Genomic DNA, 14,665 nt, shown 5'->3' with positions numbered 1-14,665 from the left:
CTCTCCTCCACTGACACCTACTACAGGGATGTGGGATAAGTGACTCTTGGTTGGTAGTTTCTTACTCATTGGCCCTCAGAACCAAACGCTTGGACCTCTCCTGATGACTCCCCCAGCCTCTTCAGAGAGGCTCTTCAGTGCCATCACTGCTGGCAGAATGGACGCTCCGTGAGGACGCGCGGCCACCATTCTGCTCACTGTGTATCCTCCAGGCCTGGCGCACGTAGTAACTGGTTAATTACTACTGTTGAACAAATAGAGTAATAAATGGCACCTCAACTAGAATTAAACTCTACTGCTGCCTACTATGTTAATTTGTGGAGTATGGGCCGCACCCAGAGCAGTCTGCTCTGTTAGGCTTTATGGGGCACAGACACCGGTCAGAGATGTACCTCCTGGCTCCATAGACCCCAGGGCAGCTTAGCCTGGCACCCAGTCAAGACATTTACATGTGAGATGTTGGTGCCATTCGACTCTGCAGGGCCACTTGTAGCAATTTAAAGGATAGATTCCACCAGAATGCTAGTACAAGAAGATAAATACAGCACTGTTCATAATAGAGAAAATGAAGAAATCCCCTGAATGCCTGTCAGAGGAACAGTCTTAAGCTCCATGTGATGGAAGAATATATGTAGCTGGTAAGAAGAATGGACATTTTTCTGCATCACTGCATATAATATTGTTGAGTAAATTGTTGAGTTAAGGGGGAAAACAGCAGAGTTGAGAACATTATATACATCCAATTTATTTTTAAGTATATTTTGGTATATGAGTGTATATAAACATAAACATTTTATTGCTGCTAATATATGAGTTTTAAAAAATGGAAAGATATAAACCACACTATTATAAAGCTGGGATATAGGTAGGTAATAGGTAGATTATCTCTTGCTTTCAATTTCTCAGTTATTTTAAAATTTTCATGTCAAGCTCATATTACTTTTATTAATAGCAAAAATACTAAAGATGGTCACACTTGCGGGGAAAAATGCATCCCAGAAAGTGATAAATGGCAGAGGAGAATCTTGACCAGTATTAGAACTCAGAGAGGGATAAGAGCTGCTTTTCACTAAAGAGAAGCACTTACTGGTCTTATGCGGCAGGCTTTGCACATGAACTTGACCTTGAAGAATCAGTAGGCTAGGTAAGATCAACTCATCATTATAGTTCACTCTGGAGATCTTTGTGCACATGAAGGATCACGCAGAGAGTTACTCTGAGACTGCCTGCCTCCTCCTAGCCAGCTCACCAATGGGCCACTTTATCCAGAAGTTAAATCTGTTGACAGATTTGTCTTTTACTGTCTGTGTCATCTTATCTTGTCATTCCTGCAGATAAATTAAGAGTTGAATGGGTTTATAAGGAGGGGCATTAAAATCCTATGTGGATTGTATTAAGATTCTTAATAATCTTCATATTCTTTGGCCCTGGGCCTCCATCCTAAGAAAATTGGAAATGTAAGCCAAGATTTATTCAATGTGGCATTAATTACAAGAGTAAAGAAAAAATTGGAATAGCCCAAATATCAAAAAGATATGAGTAGCGTATCTGAAGGGATATATCACAGCCTTAAACATATTAACAAAAAAATTTAAATGACTTGTTGGAAGCTTATGATAAGTACAAAAAGACCAGAATGGGAAATTATATTCAATAGAGGCAAAAAAAAAAAAAAAGGCTGCTTGAAGCCCCCATATGTCAGAACTTCCTGTGAGAGGTTGAAGACACAGAAGACACAAGCCTTCATATCAGTGCTAACAGTCCAGCTTCCTGGGTTATCCTCTGGTCAGGCGTTTGGGACCAAGGAGATTTGGGGCCATCTTTTGGGTTATTTCCGATTAAGATTGTATGCTATCGAAAGTTTTCCTACAATAAAGATTAGGCACTGGGGACGCCACGTCCAGTGCTTGACGAAGAAATGGATAAACAGTGGGAAATGGAGTCTGTTCCCAGGGGCTCTGTGGAGTAGCTATGGGGTGGGACCAAGCCCCAAACCAAGTCTGGGTGTAACTGCACACACCGGGGAGAGCGCCAGGTCCATTCCTGATTGGAATTCCTGAATTTAATTGAAACCCAAGCAGACTCTAGGCTGTAGGTTTTCTCACCCACAAGGTGGTAATGGGACTATTCTTATCAGAATGCCCGCCATGTGTCCAGAAATTCACGAGCCCCCTGCATTGAGAGTGTGGAGTCTTAACCACTCGACCGCCAGGGAAGTCCCAAGACTCAAACATACTGATAGAAGCACTTTCCTAGGGGAAAACCACATCCACATTCAGGGAGCAGTAACCCAAGAGCACGGTCCAGGCAGGTTTGCTTTCAATTAGAATGAACGTTTATTGAATAACCATAGGAGTCTCGCATTGCTATAAGTGCCAGCCACGTAAGATCCTGTCTTCTAGAGCTTGACCTTTTGTACTTTGCAAGATGTAAGTCTGCAGATGTTTGTGCTTTTGCTCCGTGTCTCAGTGGCTGTGGCAACTGTCTAGCCTCGGGTCTCACAGCCCTGGAAAGGTAGATGAGAGACCATGACAACCTTTTATTCCTCATTCTGCTGCAGGGCTTATGGTCACCTGCTGGCTGGTGCCAACCTGTCCTGGCCTGATGGAAGCAGCGGCAGTGATGAAGGGTGGGGAATGCCTGTGTGAGTGGGGTGAGGGGAAGGGCGAGCAGAGGTCAATAGGCAAGGCCTTCAGCTGCTCTCAAGGCCTTGCCAGGACATCCCACCTGCTTCTGCTGCTCACACCCTTCTCATGCTCTTCTTCCCAATCCAGTCTGTGCACAGGTCAAGGGTAACTGCCCTCTCCAGCTGAAGCCCAGTGACCAGTGGCCTTCATCTAGCAACAGGCACCAGGCTGCATCTTAGCCTTTTGTTGAAACAGCCTTATTCTGAGAAATTTGGACATTGGGTGTGTGCCTTTATAAAGATAGGGTTTTGAAATAATAGTCCAGCCCAAGCTTGACTAGAGAAAACAGTGAAAGATCTAACATATGAAGACATGTTCAAGGATGCCTCATCAATTTTTAAACTGAAAATGTGGGGCAAGGGGGAAAGTATGACCAAGTAGTGTTCTATGTTTTCATTTGTTTTGGGAATAGTATGATCAACGTGTCATTTTCTTAAGTGTGGATTATTCATGGCCTATTTTCAATCCCAAACCTTGATCCTGACAGGCAAGTTCCTGACGTAATCCTGACTTGCCTCCTGTCCAGTCCTGAGTGCAGGAAATACAACCTTACTTTAACAGCAGCTTACATTAAACATAACTTTTAAAGTAAGCCGACTGTGAGAATTATCATTTTCTCAAAATATTAGTACTTTGGACCCTGTGCATTAACCTGGTTGTGTCTAAAGTTCAGCTATGAACAGGATTAAGCACCTTATTCTTGACCTGCTCTTTTCACTCGAGAAATCTGGAGATGAGTCCTCCCTCCTAGATTTTGTTTAAAATGTCTTTTAAAACGTGCCTGGCACATGGGGGTCATGCCTGGCTTCCAGATCCCCATGACTTCTGCCTCCTCATGAAGCCAGGGGGGCTGGAGGCGGGAGCAGGCAGCAGCCGAGGCTTGCACTGCCCCGGGGCCTGCAGCATCTTGTCCCACGGCCTCCAGGCCCTCCAGATGCACCCTATTGCAGCTCCCAAGCAAGAGGGAGCTGCATGCACAGTCCCCTCAGGTGCTGTTTGATGTGCTCAAGCAGGGAACAAAAGCCAAAGGAACTAGAAGTCCTGTTTATTTCCTCGTTTGTGGTGCTGTCCCTCAGGGCCCCCTGCGTCCCTTAATTTTTGAACATGGCTGGGCTACCCCCTGAGACTGGCACCCACTTGCTGTTAGTTAACTCTGGAGCCCCCGAGGGCTTGTTGACCTCAGGCAAAGGGGTCTGTGCCCCTAAAGAGCTTTATGGAGGAAAGTGATACCACCTGGCCCCAAACTTTCTCCCTGGGCCGTCATGTCCTCTCTCGCTGGAGGCAAGTGACAGCTGTTGCAGCTCTTTCTGTGTCGCTCTGGACAGTCGCTTGACTCCTTGAGTGGCCAAGACTGCGAACTGGAAGGGACCCTAGTCCTCATGACACAGGCTCCCTCCTCCTTTTACAGATGGGGAAACTGAGGCTGGGGCTGAAAGAGACTCTGACTCACCCACCACTGGCAGCTTGTCTGGCAGAGCTGGAGACAGCGCCCAGGGGCCCTTCCTGATGCAGCGTGCTGGTGGGGAAACGGGGTGGGACGGGCAAGCGGCAGAGCAGACTAAATACATAGAATCTCAGTTCAACAGGAAAGGGTCCCCAGCAGAACAAGGACAGCTTCTGCAGCACAGCACTCAGGTGTCTGAGCTTGTTCAGTTGCGGAGGACTTTGCTGCATCCCTGACAATCCACCGTCCTGCTTATTTAGTACCAAGTACAGGGAGCTGTCTTGTTATAGAAGCTGTGAGGTAAGACCGCCCTCTGGTGGCTGATGGAGCTATTGCTTTAGCCACATTCTGGTCTACGGCTCAGTGTTGCTTTCCTGTGCGGAAGGAATTCAGATTTCATTCTTTCTCAAGCACTCTGGCTCACAGAGACTTTCTTGACCTCTGAGTACTAGCCATCATTTGCCCATCTTATAGGGGGTTTGGTTTTTGTTTTGAGCCCTCCCCCCACCCGTTAGAGGTGTCTTGCTTCCCTAACGAGATTCAGGTTCCTGTAAGCAAGGATTATGTCTTACGTCTTGTTCTTCCTCAGCTTCTACCCATTGTCCCCTTAGCTGGACATGAAATTAGAAGGTTCACTGGGGTGGAAAGGAATCCTTTCCTCCAAAAGAGAATCCCACCCCTTCTCATTTGTTCCTAAAACATTCTAATCTCATCTCTGATCAGTAGTTCCCCAAGTGGTTGAATCCTCAGAATCCCTCAGAAAACCTTCAGAACTCAGTTTCCTGGGCCTTACTCCAGCCCTGCTGAATCAGTCTCTGTGGTTTGAGCCAGGAAATCTGCTTTACAAACTTCCCAAGTGGTTTTTGATGTGCAGCCAAGTTTGGCAGCCAACTGCTCTAAATCCCCATTTACAATTATTTCTCATAGCTTTTCCCCCGACAGCATGTCCAAAGGTCTTTAGCTTATGTCACTTATTAAAATTGACCATTTTCAGATTCCTTCGGAAATATTCAGTACGTTCCTCTAACTGCGGTGCTGGATGATGTGGTGAGGAAGCAGGACCGCAAGAGAAGGACCAAAGGCATTTGCTTTAGCTGCCAATGGCCCTGTGTTCATAGCAGAAAATACTGAAACCAATACCTTTATGCTGACTGGGTAGGTTGTTGATTTGTAGTTTGATTTTAAGATTTAGGCTGGATAGAGAGACAGAAGTTAATTGAATACCCAGCTATTTATTTTCACCATTTCTAACCCATTTGGTTCCCAGGATAACTGTACAAGGTGCTATTACCCACCCCCAACTCCCTTTTTTTTTAAACAGATGGGCAAGTTGAGGCTTAGGAAAGTTAGTAACTCACCCAGTCACGTAAGTTGGTGACTGTCAGATTCTACATTCGAATACAGGTCTGATTTCCAAGGCCAGCTTTGGAAAGGTAAGGACCAGGGTGCCAACCTGCTCTTTTTCACTCTGCCAGGCCAAACGAGCCGTGCAGCGGGGAGCCACTGCAGTCATCTTCGATGTGTCTGAAAACCCAGAAGCTATCGACCAGGTAAGCTCCTCGGGCCAGGCCAATGCTGCAGTGTCCCTGAGAGAAGCACCTCCTTTACTTAGCCTGGCTTCTCACGGTCATGTCACCCTCATCCTCCGGGCCCTTGTGCTTGTCTGTCCTTGTTAGTTATCTGTGTTTGCACATCATACTCCAAGGCAAGTGTATCAAGAGGGGTAAGAGCCAAGAAGTTGAGGGTTGGTGAGGCATTTTCAAAGACCCTTCTGGGGTCCCGCTCCATCCTAAAAGAGGCATCATCCTCAGCCTCGTCCTTCTGGGAGCTCCAAGCCTATGATGAGGAGTTTGAGGATTTCCAAAAGGGTATTTTGTGTTCTTTTCTTCCAGCCTTTCTTTTTCTCTCCTGCTTCTTGAAGTAATTACGTCTTCTAACCAGGACCTCCTCTCCTTCCTTAGCTAAACCAGGGGTCAGAAGACCCACTCAAGAGGCCAGTGGTGTATGTGAAGGGCGCAGACGCCATCAAGCTGATGAACATTGTCAACAAGCAGAAAGTGGCTCGAGCAAGGATCCAGCACCGCCCTCCTCGAGTGAGCCTCCGCTGGCCACACCGCCACCTTCCCTGCTGCCGCCTGTGCCTTAATCCCCTTTGGGCTTTGGCCTTTTGCTCCTACCTTCCTTCTGCCTACAATGCTGATGCACCCCAGGTTCCTTCAGGTTTAGATCAGACTTAAGGCTGGAGGCCAGGGAGAAATTTAACCCAGCTCCTCTAGAGGGGATTTGAAAAGTCCTTCCAGAGATAGGTGATTTGTGACCAAATGTCTCTGCCACCCGGCACCCCTTCTGGGTAACCTCCTGTCCTTTTTTCTCTTCTGTCCCATCTCCCTGTGAAAGGCTAACTGAGGAACATTGAAGGGAAGGACACCCTACACTCAGCTTCCTGTATCTCCCTCCTTCCGTCTGGCCTAGACTAGAGGATAAGGCCTGTGCTTCCTTCTTCCTATGGGGCAAATGCATTACTGAAACCCCCTAACTTGTGTTTGATTCTGTAAAAGTAAGCTTTCAACAGGGATTAGGGCTCACAACTTCCAGGTGGTTAATGAATAGCTTCATTTTTTAGGCTTCTCTTAGGTGTATTAAAGGGACACTGCTGGCATCTTTTGCCCAACCTCAGGCTGAAGATTCTAGGAACCTGGGACAGGTGCCCCACAGATGGTTTATTTCCTCCTCACGAATATTGGAATATTCACATAGAGGATGGGTCTTTTGCACAAAATATACGGATACCCATAGCATTCAATTAGCAAAACTCTATTCCTGTTGGCTAAACACGTCCCAGATGAGGTAACTTTAAGGTTTTAGGAGGCAGTGTGCCATGAGGAAAAGGTAAGAACTAAAACTAGAGGGAGTTTGCAAAGGAACTGACTTGCTGGCTGCTTTTTAAAGGAAAAAAGAGCGCTTTGGTAAATATGACTCATTGTAGTGGAAGCTGATATTTGTGGAAGCAGCATACAATTTTCTGAGTTGTTGTAAACCATTAATTATATGGTTAGTAATCACTGTTCCCTCAAAACATGACACTCACTCTTTTGTCCCATAAATGTGATATTTGTGTTTATTTGGAAGGGCCTCTCCTACCGGTTACGGCGAACTTTGCGCTATTCTGCAGGGAGCGAGGCTCTGAACAGAGTTCTCTTGGCTGTTAGGAGGCCTGGCTGAGACCGCTGCAGCCTCCCCAGGCCACACTGCGGGGCATTACCTGGGCCTGGATAGCACACTGTGTGTGTGTTAGCAGAACCCCACATGTGCCCTGCAAAGGAGGGGAAATGCAGCCCGGTGGCCCCATCCTTCTCCCGACCAGGGCTGACCCAGCCCGTGTGCCAATCCCCAGGCTGAAGAGAGCTGTGACTCACTGTGTCTGTGTTCTGTTCCAGCAACCCACGGAATACTTTGATATGGGGATCTTCCTGGCCTTCTTCGTCGTGGTCTCCTTGGTCTGCCTCATCCTCCTTGTCAAAATCAAGCTGAAGCAGCGACGCAGTCAGGTAACTCAGAGCAGCCTGTGAGTGTTCATCCCTGCTGCTCCTTTGCCGGTGCAAACCTGGTCCTGAGCCCTGCAGCCTGTTTCCAGTGGCCTAGAACCAACAAAGATGGAAAAAACCAGAGCAAAGCTTATAGCACTGTGTCATCTCTGTGCCGAAAGGGCCAGTCCTACAAAGGCCAAGCCCTGGGGCCATTTCCAGCCAGGGGTTTTTCCAAAGAAATGTTTAAATGTCAACCTGTACCCCTAGAGCCCTGCTTCTCAAATATGATCTGGGGACCAGCAGCATCAGCATCACCTGGGAGCTTGGCAGAAACGCAGAATCTCAGGCCCCACCTCAGACCTGCTTCATCCGACTCTGCATCTACCAAGCTCTCCAGGCGATTCTCAATAAACAGAGTAGCCGCTCTAGTGCCCTAACTGGCACACCACTGTGTGCTTGTAGGAAGGAACGATTTGGGGGTAGAGGGCAATGGGAGGATACTCGGGAATCCAGACTCTCAGAGGTGTAGCAGTGTGATGTCCACAGTGAGAGACGGTGGACCTGGGCGCTGAGTTCTCTCGAGGATGGGTGGCCATCACCGACAGCAGCAGCTGATGTTTGTCAAGCGTGTCTGGTTTGCCAAGTGCTGGGCACCCCCATGCATGGTCTCATTTGCCCTCAGAACGTTCTCCAATGAAGGGAGGAACCCTTAGCACAGAGCAGAGTTGGCCAAATAATTAGAGTAGACCTCTGCTGGTACTGCTGCTTAGACTGATGTGGTGGACACCTGGGAGTCTAGAAGATCTGTGCTCTTGTGCTGTGGCCTCTGAATCTTTAGTGATTTCTCAGAAGTCTGTCCTGGCCTGATGGAGATTAGTATTTGGCCGACTATGGCCCCGGGTGACTAGTGCTGTTAACATGTCCCAGACACTAACATGGACCACGTTCTGCTGTGCAGAATTCCATGAACAGACTGGCCGTGCAGGCCCTGGAGAAGATGGAAACCAGGAAGTTCAACTCCAAGAGCAAGGGGCGCCGGGAGGGGAGCTGCGGGGCCCTGGACACACTCAGCAGCAGCTCCACATCCGACTGTGCCATCTGCCTGGAGAAGTACATCGATGGAGAGGTAACGGAAGAGGCGGGGCCAGTCCTAGTGGGGATGAGGTAGACAGGCCCGCAGATGGAAGGGGAAGGGCTTTTCCCACAGGGGAAGGGCTGAGCCGCCCTAGGTCTCCAGGGGATGTCCTGAGACCTTCAAACTGCTCTTCCCCCCCGCCCCCCAGAAGGGGGTGGCCACACACACACTCTCCAGGGGACCGAGCTGAACATAGGTGATTTCAGAAGTTGATCAGAAATATATAATGGGCCAGGAAACGTCTAGTTTTAAGAACATTTACACTTAATTTCAGAATTGCTCTTCTGAAAACTCTGGCGCTTGACTTGATACAAACCTCTCTTACAAAGCTGTATGGAATGTTTACGTTTTTACTTATAAAGAGACAAGGGATGTGATGTCCCCTTTTTCCTTCTAGCTTTTTTCTGAAAATTTAAAACTTTCAGAAAAGCTGCAAGAATCAGACAATGAAAGCTGCATCATTCACCTAGAATCACCCATTAACATTTTGCCACATTTGCTTCATCTCCTTCTGGATAGAGGCGTGCGTATACACACACATTTTGGGGAGTGGGGAGCAAACCACTTCAGAATTAGTTGCAGGCATTTGATGCCCCTTTGATGAAAGTGTCCCGCCGCTGTGTAGACTATTGGATGAAAAACGAGGTTTTGCAGAGGCCTTCAGATGAATAGTCTTACATGGTCTCTACCTGCAGACTGCCTGAGTTCTCATCTGGGCTCAGGAGGGTTCTAGCTCTGTGATCTTGGGCAAGTGACTTTATTCTCTGTGCCTATGCTTGTGACATGGGCCCGAGACTGACCTGTACTCCAGGTGATCACAAAGGTTACACGAGAAAATCCAGGTAGGACTCTTGCCACAGTCAGGCACAGCCTTAGGTGTTAGTTTGAATGTTACTGCATTGAGCTAGTCAGAGAATGGAAAATCAAAGTAAAGTTAGCAAGTTTGGAGGGTGCTTTGGGCTCAGGAACTTTAGAGGTGGTTCTGCCTGCCTCAGAACCCCATTACCTCCTCTCCACGTCGGGTGCTTTGTTATTAACTGTGTGCCCCCAGGTGAATGCTGAGGGTCCAGTGAAGGGGAAGACGGGAGAACTTTGCCCCCTTGCTGCCCCACCTGTCAATCATGATTCCCGGGCATCTTCCTTTCTACCCACCCCATTTTTGGTATCTGGAGCCAGCCACCATCCCACAAGTGCAGAAGGTTTTGGGGTGTATCTAGCCACCCTTCCATACCCCCAGGCTCACCATTTGCACTAACATACAGCCCTGGCGGTCCCTTGTCTGTGGCGTGGGTGTGAGTGCCCTCCTCACAAGAAAGGAGCTTGGCTTCCTCCCTCAACACCAAGCACCGTGGTTGGAGCTGGCTGATGGTCCATGTCTTTCTCCCTAGAACCCATGTGTGGGCCCTGACTCCAGGGAACAGAGCCCACTTGTAGCTAGAGATGGGGAGGGGGAGCCTCTGGGCACTGCCACAGTGAACTGGGCTCCTTGGTCCACTCTGGGCTCCACGGGAAGAAGCACTGCAGGGCTGAAGACAGCACCGCCCTCTGCCTGTGCCCTCCCTTCAGGCTGTGTGTCCTCTCTCCCTCCCAGGAGCTGCGGGTCATCCCCTGTACTCACCGCTTTCACAGGAAGTGCGTGGACCCGTGGCTGCTGCAGCACCACACCTGCCCCCACTGTCGACACAACATCATAGGTAATTCTCCGCTGCCTCTGTTGTTGCTGGAGTGTCACTGTCTTTACCGAGTACCTAGCAGGAGCAGGACACGTGCTGGGGAGCGAGCAAACCACCGCAGCATTGCCACCTGGACTTGGAGGCGTGGGGTCTTGGGGTTTGGAGGCCTCTGAAGAATCACCCTGGGCTTCCCTGGTGGCGCAGTGGTTGGGAGTCCGCCTGCCGATGCAGGGGACACGGGTTCGTGCCCCGGTCCGGGAGGATCCCACATGCCGCAGAGCGGCTGGGCCCGTGAGCCATGGCCGCTGAGCCTGTGCGTCCGGAGCCTGCGCTCCGCAATGGGAGGGGCCACAACAGTGAGAGGCCCGCGTACCACAAAAAAAAAAAAAAAAAAAAAAAAAAGAATCACCCTGAGTTTGGGTTCTGCCTTTGACATGAACTAGCTTCCTGACCTTGGGCCAGGCACCCGGCCTCTCCAGGCCCTGGGCCCACAATCTCTTCAGCGGGATGACAGCGGTGACGCTTGCTGTGCCTGGTATCTCGGGGTTGTGATGCTGCTGCTGCCTCCCTGTGGTGGTGGATGAGGGCCCGGAAGGCAGGGTGCCCTCCAGGTAGCTGTTCTCCCAAGAGGGAAAATGCCTTTCCCCTCCGTGTCCCTGTTGCTCTCTCGAGCCTTATGCCGTGCAGAGCAGTTGGGAGGTGGGAGATGGACCCTGACAGGAGTGACCACCTTTCGAGTGGAGAAGCAGGAGGCCTCTACCCGCGTGGCCGGGTTTGGCAGCAGCTTAGAATGGGCCATGGTCGTGAGACTGGGCACCTTTGCGCTGGCCGCCTCAGTCTGTGCCCGCATCCACCCCTCGAGCCCTTGCCCCAGCGTGCTTGCCCCCCTGACCGCGTTTCCTCCGCCTCTCCCCAGAACAAAAGGGAAACCCGAGCGCCGTGTGCTTGGAGACCGGCAGCCTGGCGCGCGGCCGGCAGCAGAGGGTGATCTTGCCGGTGCACTACCCCGGCCGCGTACACAGGGCCAGCGCCATCCCCGCCTACCCCACGAGGACGAGCATGGACGCCCACGGGAACCCTGTCACGCTGCTGACCGTGGACCGGCGCGGGGAGCAGGGCCTCTTCCCGCCGCAGACCCCCGCCTACATCCGCGGCTACCCACCCCTCCATCTGGACCACAGCCTGGCCCCTCACCGCTGCGGCCTGGAGCACCGGCCCTACTCACCGGCCCCCCCCTTCCGCAGGCCCAAGTTCGGCGGCCGCAGCTTCTCCAAGGCAGCTTGCTTCTCCCAGTACGAGACCATGTACCAGCACTACTACTTCCGGGGCCTCAGCTACCCCGAGCAGGAGGGGCAGCCCCCTCCCGGCCTCGCCCCCGGGGGCCCAGCTCGGGCCTTCCCCCCAGGCGGCGGCGGCAGCGGCCTGCTCTTTGCCCCTGCGGTGCACGCGGCCCCGGCCTCGCACCTGGAGAGCGGCAGTGCGTCCAGCTTCAGCTGCTACCACGGCCACCGCTCAGTGTGCAGCGGCTACCTGGCCGACGGCCCGGGAAGCGACAGCAGCAGCAGCAGCGGCAGCTCTGGCCAGTGCCGCTGCTCCTCCAGCGACTCAGTGGTGGACTGCACGGAGGTCAGCAACCAGGGCGTGTACGGGAGCTGCTCCACTTTCCGCAGCTCTCTCAGCAGCGACTACGACCCCTTCGTCTACCGCAGCCGCAGCCCCTGTCGCGCCGGAGACGTGGGGGGCTCAGGCCGGGGGCCCGTGGTGCGCCTTGAGGGCTCCCCGCCCCCTGAGGAGCTCCTGGCTGCGGCCCGAGGCCCAGGTGCGGGGCGGGGAGAGCCCTGGCCCGGGCCCGCCTCTCCCTCGGGGGACCAGCTGTCCACCTGCAGCCTGGAGATGAACTACAGCAGTAGCTCCTCCCTGGAGCCCCGGGGGCCCAACAGCTCTACCTCAGAAGGGGGGCTCGAGGCCTCTCCCGGGGCCGCCCCGGACCTCAGGAGGACCTGGAAGGGGGCCCGGGAGGGGCCGACGTGTGCCTGCTGCTGTGAGCCCCAGACCCCTGCCCCAGACCCCGGAGCGGGAGCGGCCGGGGGCGGCATCTTGTTCCTGGGCCCCCCGCCTTGTGAGGGCTGCGGCCCCCAGGGTGGGGAGTCACAGCCGGGGAGCTCCCAGGGCCCCTATGGCCTTCACCCGGACCATTTGCCCAGGACAGATGGGGTGAAGTACGAGGGCCTGCCCTGCTGCTTCTATGAAGAGAAGCAGGTGGCCCATGGCGGGGGCGGGGGCGGGGGTGCCGGCCGCTACACCGAGGACTGCTCGGTACGTGTGCAGTACACGCTGGCCCAGGAGCTCCCGCCCAGCTGCCACCCCGGGGCCCGGGACCTGAGCCAGCGCATCCCCATCATTCCGGAGGATGTGGACTGTGACTTGGGCTTGCCCTCCGAATGCCAAGGGACCCGGGGCCTCAGCCCCTGGGGTGGGACGCTGCCAGGTCCGGATGCCCTGTGGCCCCACAGGGGTCTGGGAGCAGCCCAGCAAGAAGAGCGGGTTCCGTGCTGCCCGGCCAGGGCACCTCTGTCACCTCCTTGCCCTCCAGAGGATGTGGGGGGCCCTGGGGCCGGCTCCCCCAGTGCCCCCCAGGACACTCAGGGCTCCAGCGCCACAGCCGCCAAGGCTGCAGGTGAGAGCAGGCGGTGACAATAGGCCAGGATCTGGGTCTTCTCTCCACACACTTTCTGAATGACTTTCTTGGTGCCCTTGGCTTTAAACACCATCCATACCTGATGATTTCCAAGTGTTACTCCCCAGTCCAGCCCTTCCTCTGGGCTCCAGACCTGCTGGGCCCTCTGCTTCCATGAGCTCTCTCCCCCAGATGCTGCAGAAGCATCCCGCTTGATCCTGCCACAGCAGTGTCTCGAGTTCCTCCCTCTGCACTCCCTTCTCCAAGGCTCCCTACCCAGATGCTCAGGCCAAAAGCCCAGACCCTGCCCCTCATGCTCCAGGGTCCTGGGCTTCTCAGCCTGTCTGTGACAACCACATGTGCTGGTTTTCCTCTGGTCCAGAAAATTGAATCTTCAGAGAAATGAAACTTAGCAAAAGACATGCAAAACCCAAGTCCAGATTTTTTATTATTAGATTCAGCAGACATCATCAAATTGTGATAAAGTTGCCAAACCTTTTGTCTTCAGTAGTGAACAGTGTGCAGTCTAGCACCTTTGAGTAGCACTGGGACAATTCCAACTCCAGAGTAAACCCCACATGGATCTGCTCTGCTCCCCACCTGCTGTCCACAGCCGGTCCCGTTTCCTCTCTCCAGGGCGGGGGCAGTAGCCTTCTGACTGGTCTCCTGTGGCTGGTCTTGCCTTCTGTTCCACGTGGGCGCCACAGTCGTCTTTTTTAAAACATAAGTCTGTGTCTTTACACCAGAAAACTCTTCAATAACTTGCCATTACCTTCCAAATTTTAGAAATGTAAACCCCTCACCCAGGTCTGTATGATCAGGCCCTGGCCCCCGCCCCCAACACAACCTCCCCCCGCATCCCTCCTTGTCATGACATCAGCCGCCTTGCCCCCGTCCTGTTCCTCCAACGTGCCAGGCTCATTCCAGCCTCCAGGCCTCTCTACCGCTTCTCTCCTGCAGATCTTGGGTTAAGAGCAGGCCTCTAGCCCCCTCCGAGCTCACTCTCACAACTTCTGTTTACTTCCCAGGTTTTCACAATCTGAAATTACCTTGTTGTGAGGTGTGGGAGCTCCACGATGGAGGTCTTCCCAGTGCCTGCAACAGAGCCCGAGGCACATCTTTTGTACATTGTGTTTTCATGCTGCCTAAGGGTTTCCAGAAGGCTCTGCACAGCCCGATGAGGGAGGCCGGCTGCCTAGAAGGCCCCTGTGCCCTCAGAAAGGGGGCTGCACTTCAGCCCTTTACCATATACACAGTCCATCCAGCGCTGTCACTTCTGAGAGCCCACCACACGCTGGGATGGGCCCCCAGGTCCCTTGCCTCATCCCTGCATGTGGTGCCCAAACCCTGCAGGCCCGGCCCCCTCCCCTGACGATTGTTCTCTCTCTCCCAGGACCGAGATCTCGCCCGGCCGACAGTGGCGGCCCTGGAGCCTGAGCTCAGAAGGAACTCTTCCGTGGAAATGGGAACTGTACGGAGACTCCAAACTCTGACTTCCTACAGAAAAAAAAAGAAAAAAAAA

At 52.6% G+C, this 14,665-nt stretch overlaps 1 protein-coding gene across 1 annotated transcript in view; it reads left to right on the top strand.

Annotated features, from left to right (window-relative positions):
* Positions 1–14,665, top strand: part of ZNRF3 (zinc and ring finger 3) — a 150,109-nt gene extending 135,444 nt beyond the window's left edge. Inside the window, exons 3-9 of the mRNA XM_059040219.2 lie at positions 5,607–5,681; positions 6,093–6,224; positions 7,569–7,679; positions 8,617–8,784; positions 10,385–10,487; positions 11,383–13,143; positions 14,537–14,665. Coding sequence (XP_058896202.1) covers positions 5,607–5,681; positions 6,093–6,224; positions 7,569–7,679; positions 8,617–8,784; positions 10,385–10,487; positions 11,383–13,143; positions 14,537–14,580 — 2,394 coding nt within the window. The 3' untranslated portion in view covers positions 14,581–14,665. The remainder of the gene's footprint in view (positions 1–5,606; positions 5,682–6,092; positions 6,225–7,568; positions 7,680–8,616; positions 8,785–10,384; positions 10,488–11,382; positions 13,144–14,536) is intronic.

This window comes from Kogia breviceps, chromosome 15 (assembly GCF_026419965.1).
Source record: "Kogia breviceps isolate mKogBre1 chromosome 15, mKogBre1 haplotype 1, whole genome shotgun sequence".
Classification (NCBI taxonomy): Eukaryota; Metazoa; Chordata; class Mammalia; order Artiodactyla; family Physeteridae; genus Kogia; species Kogia breviceps.
The sequence above is the reverse complement of the archived record's forward strand: the minus strand, read 5'-3'. Positions and strand labels throughout refer to the sequence as shown.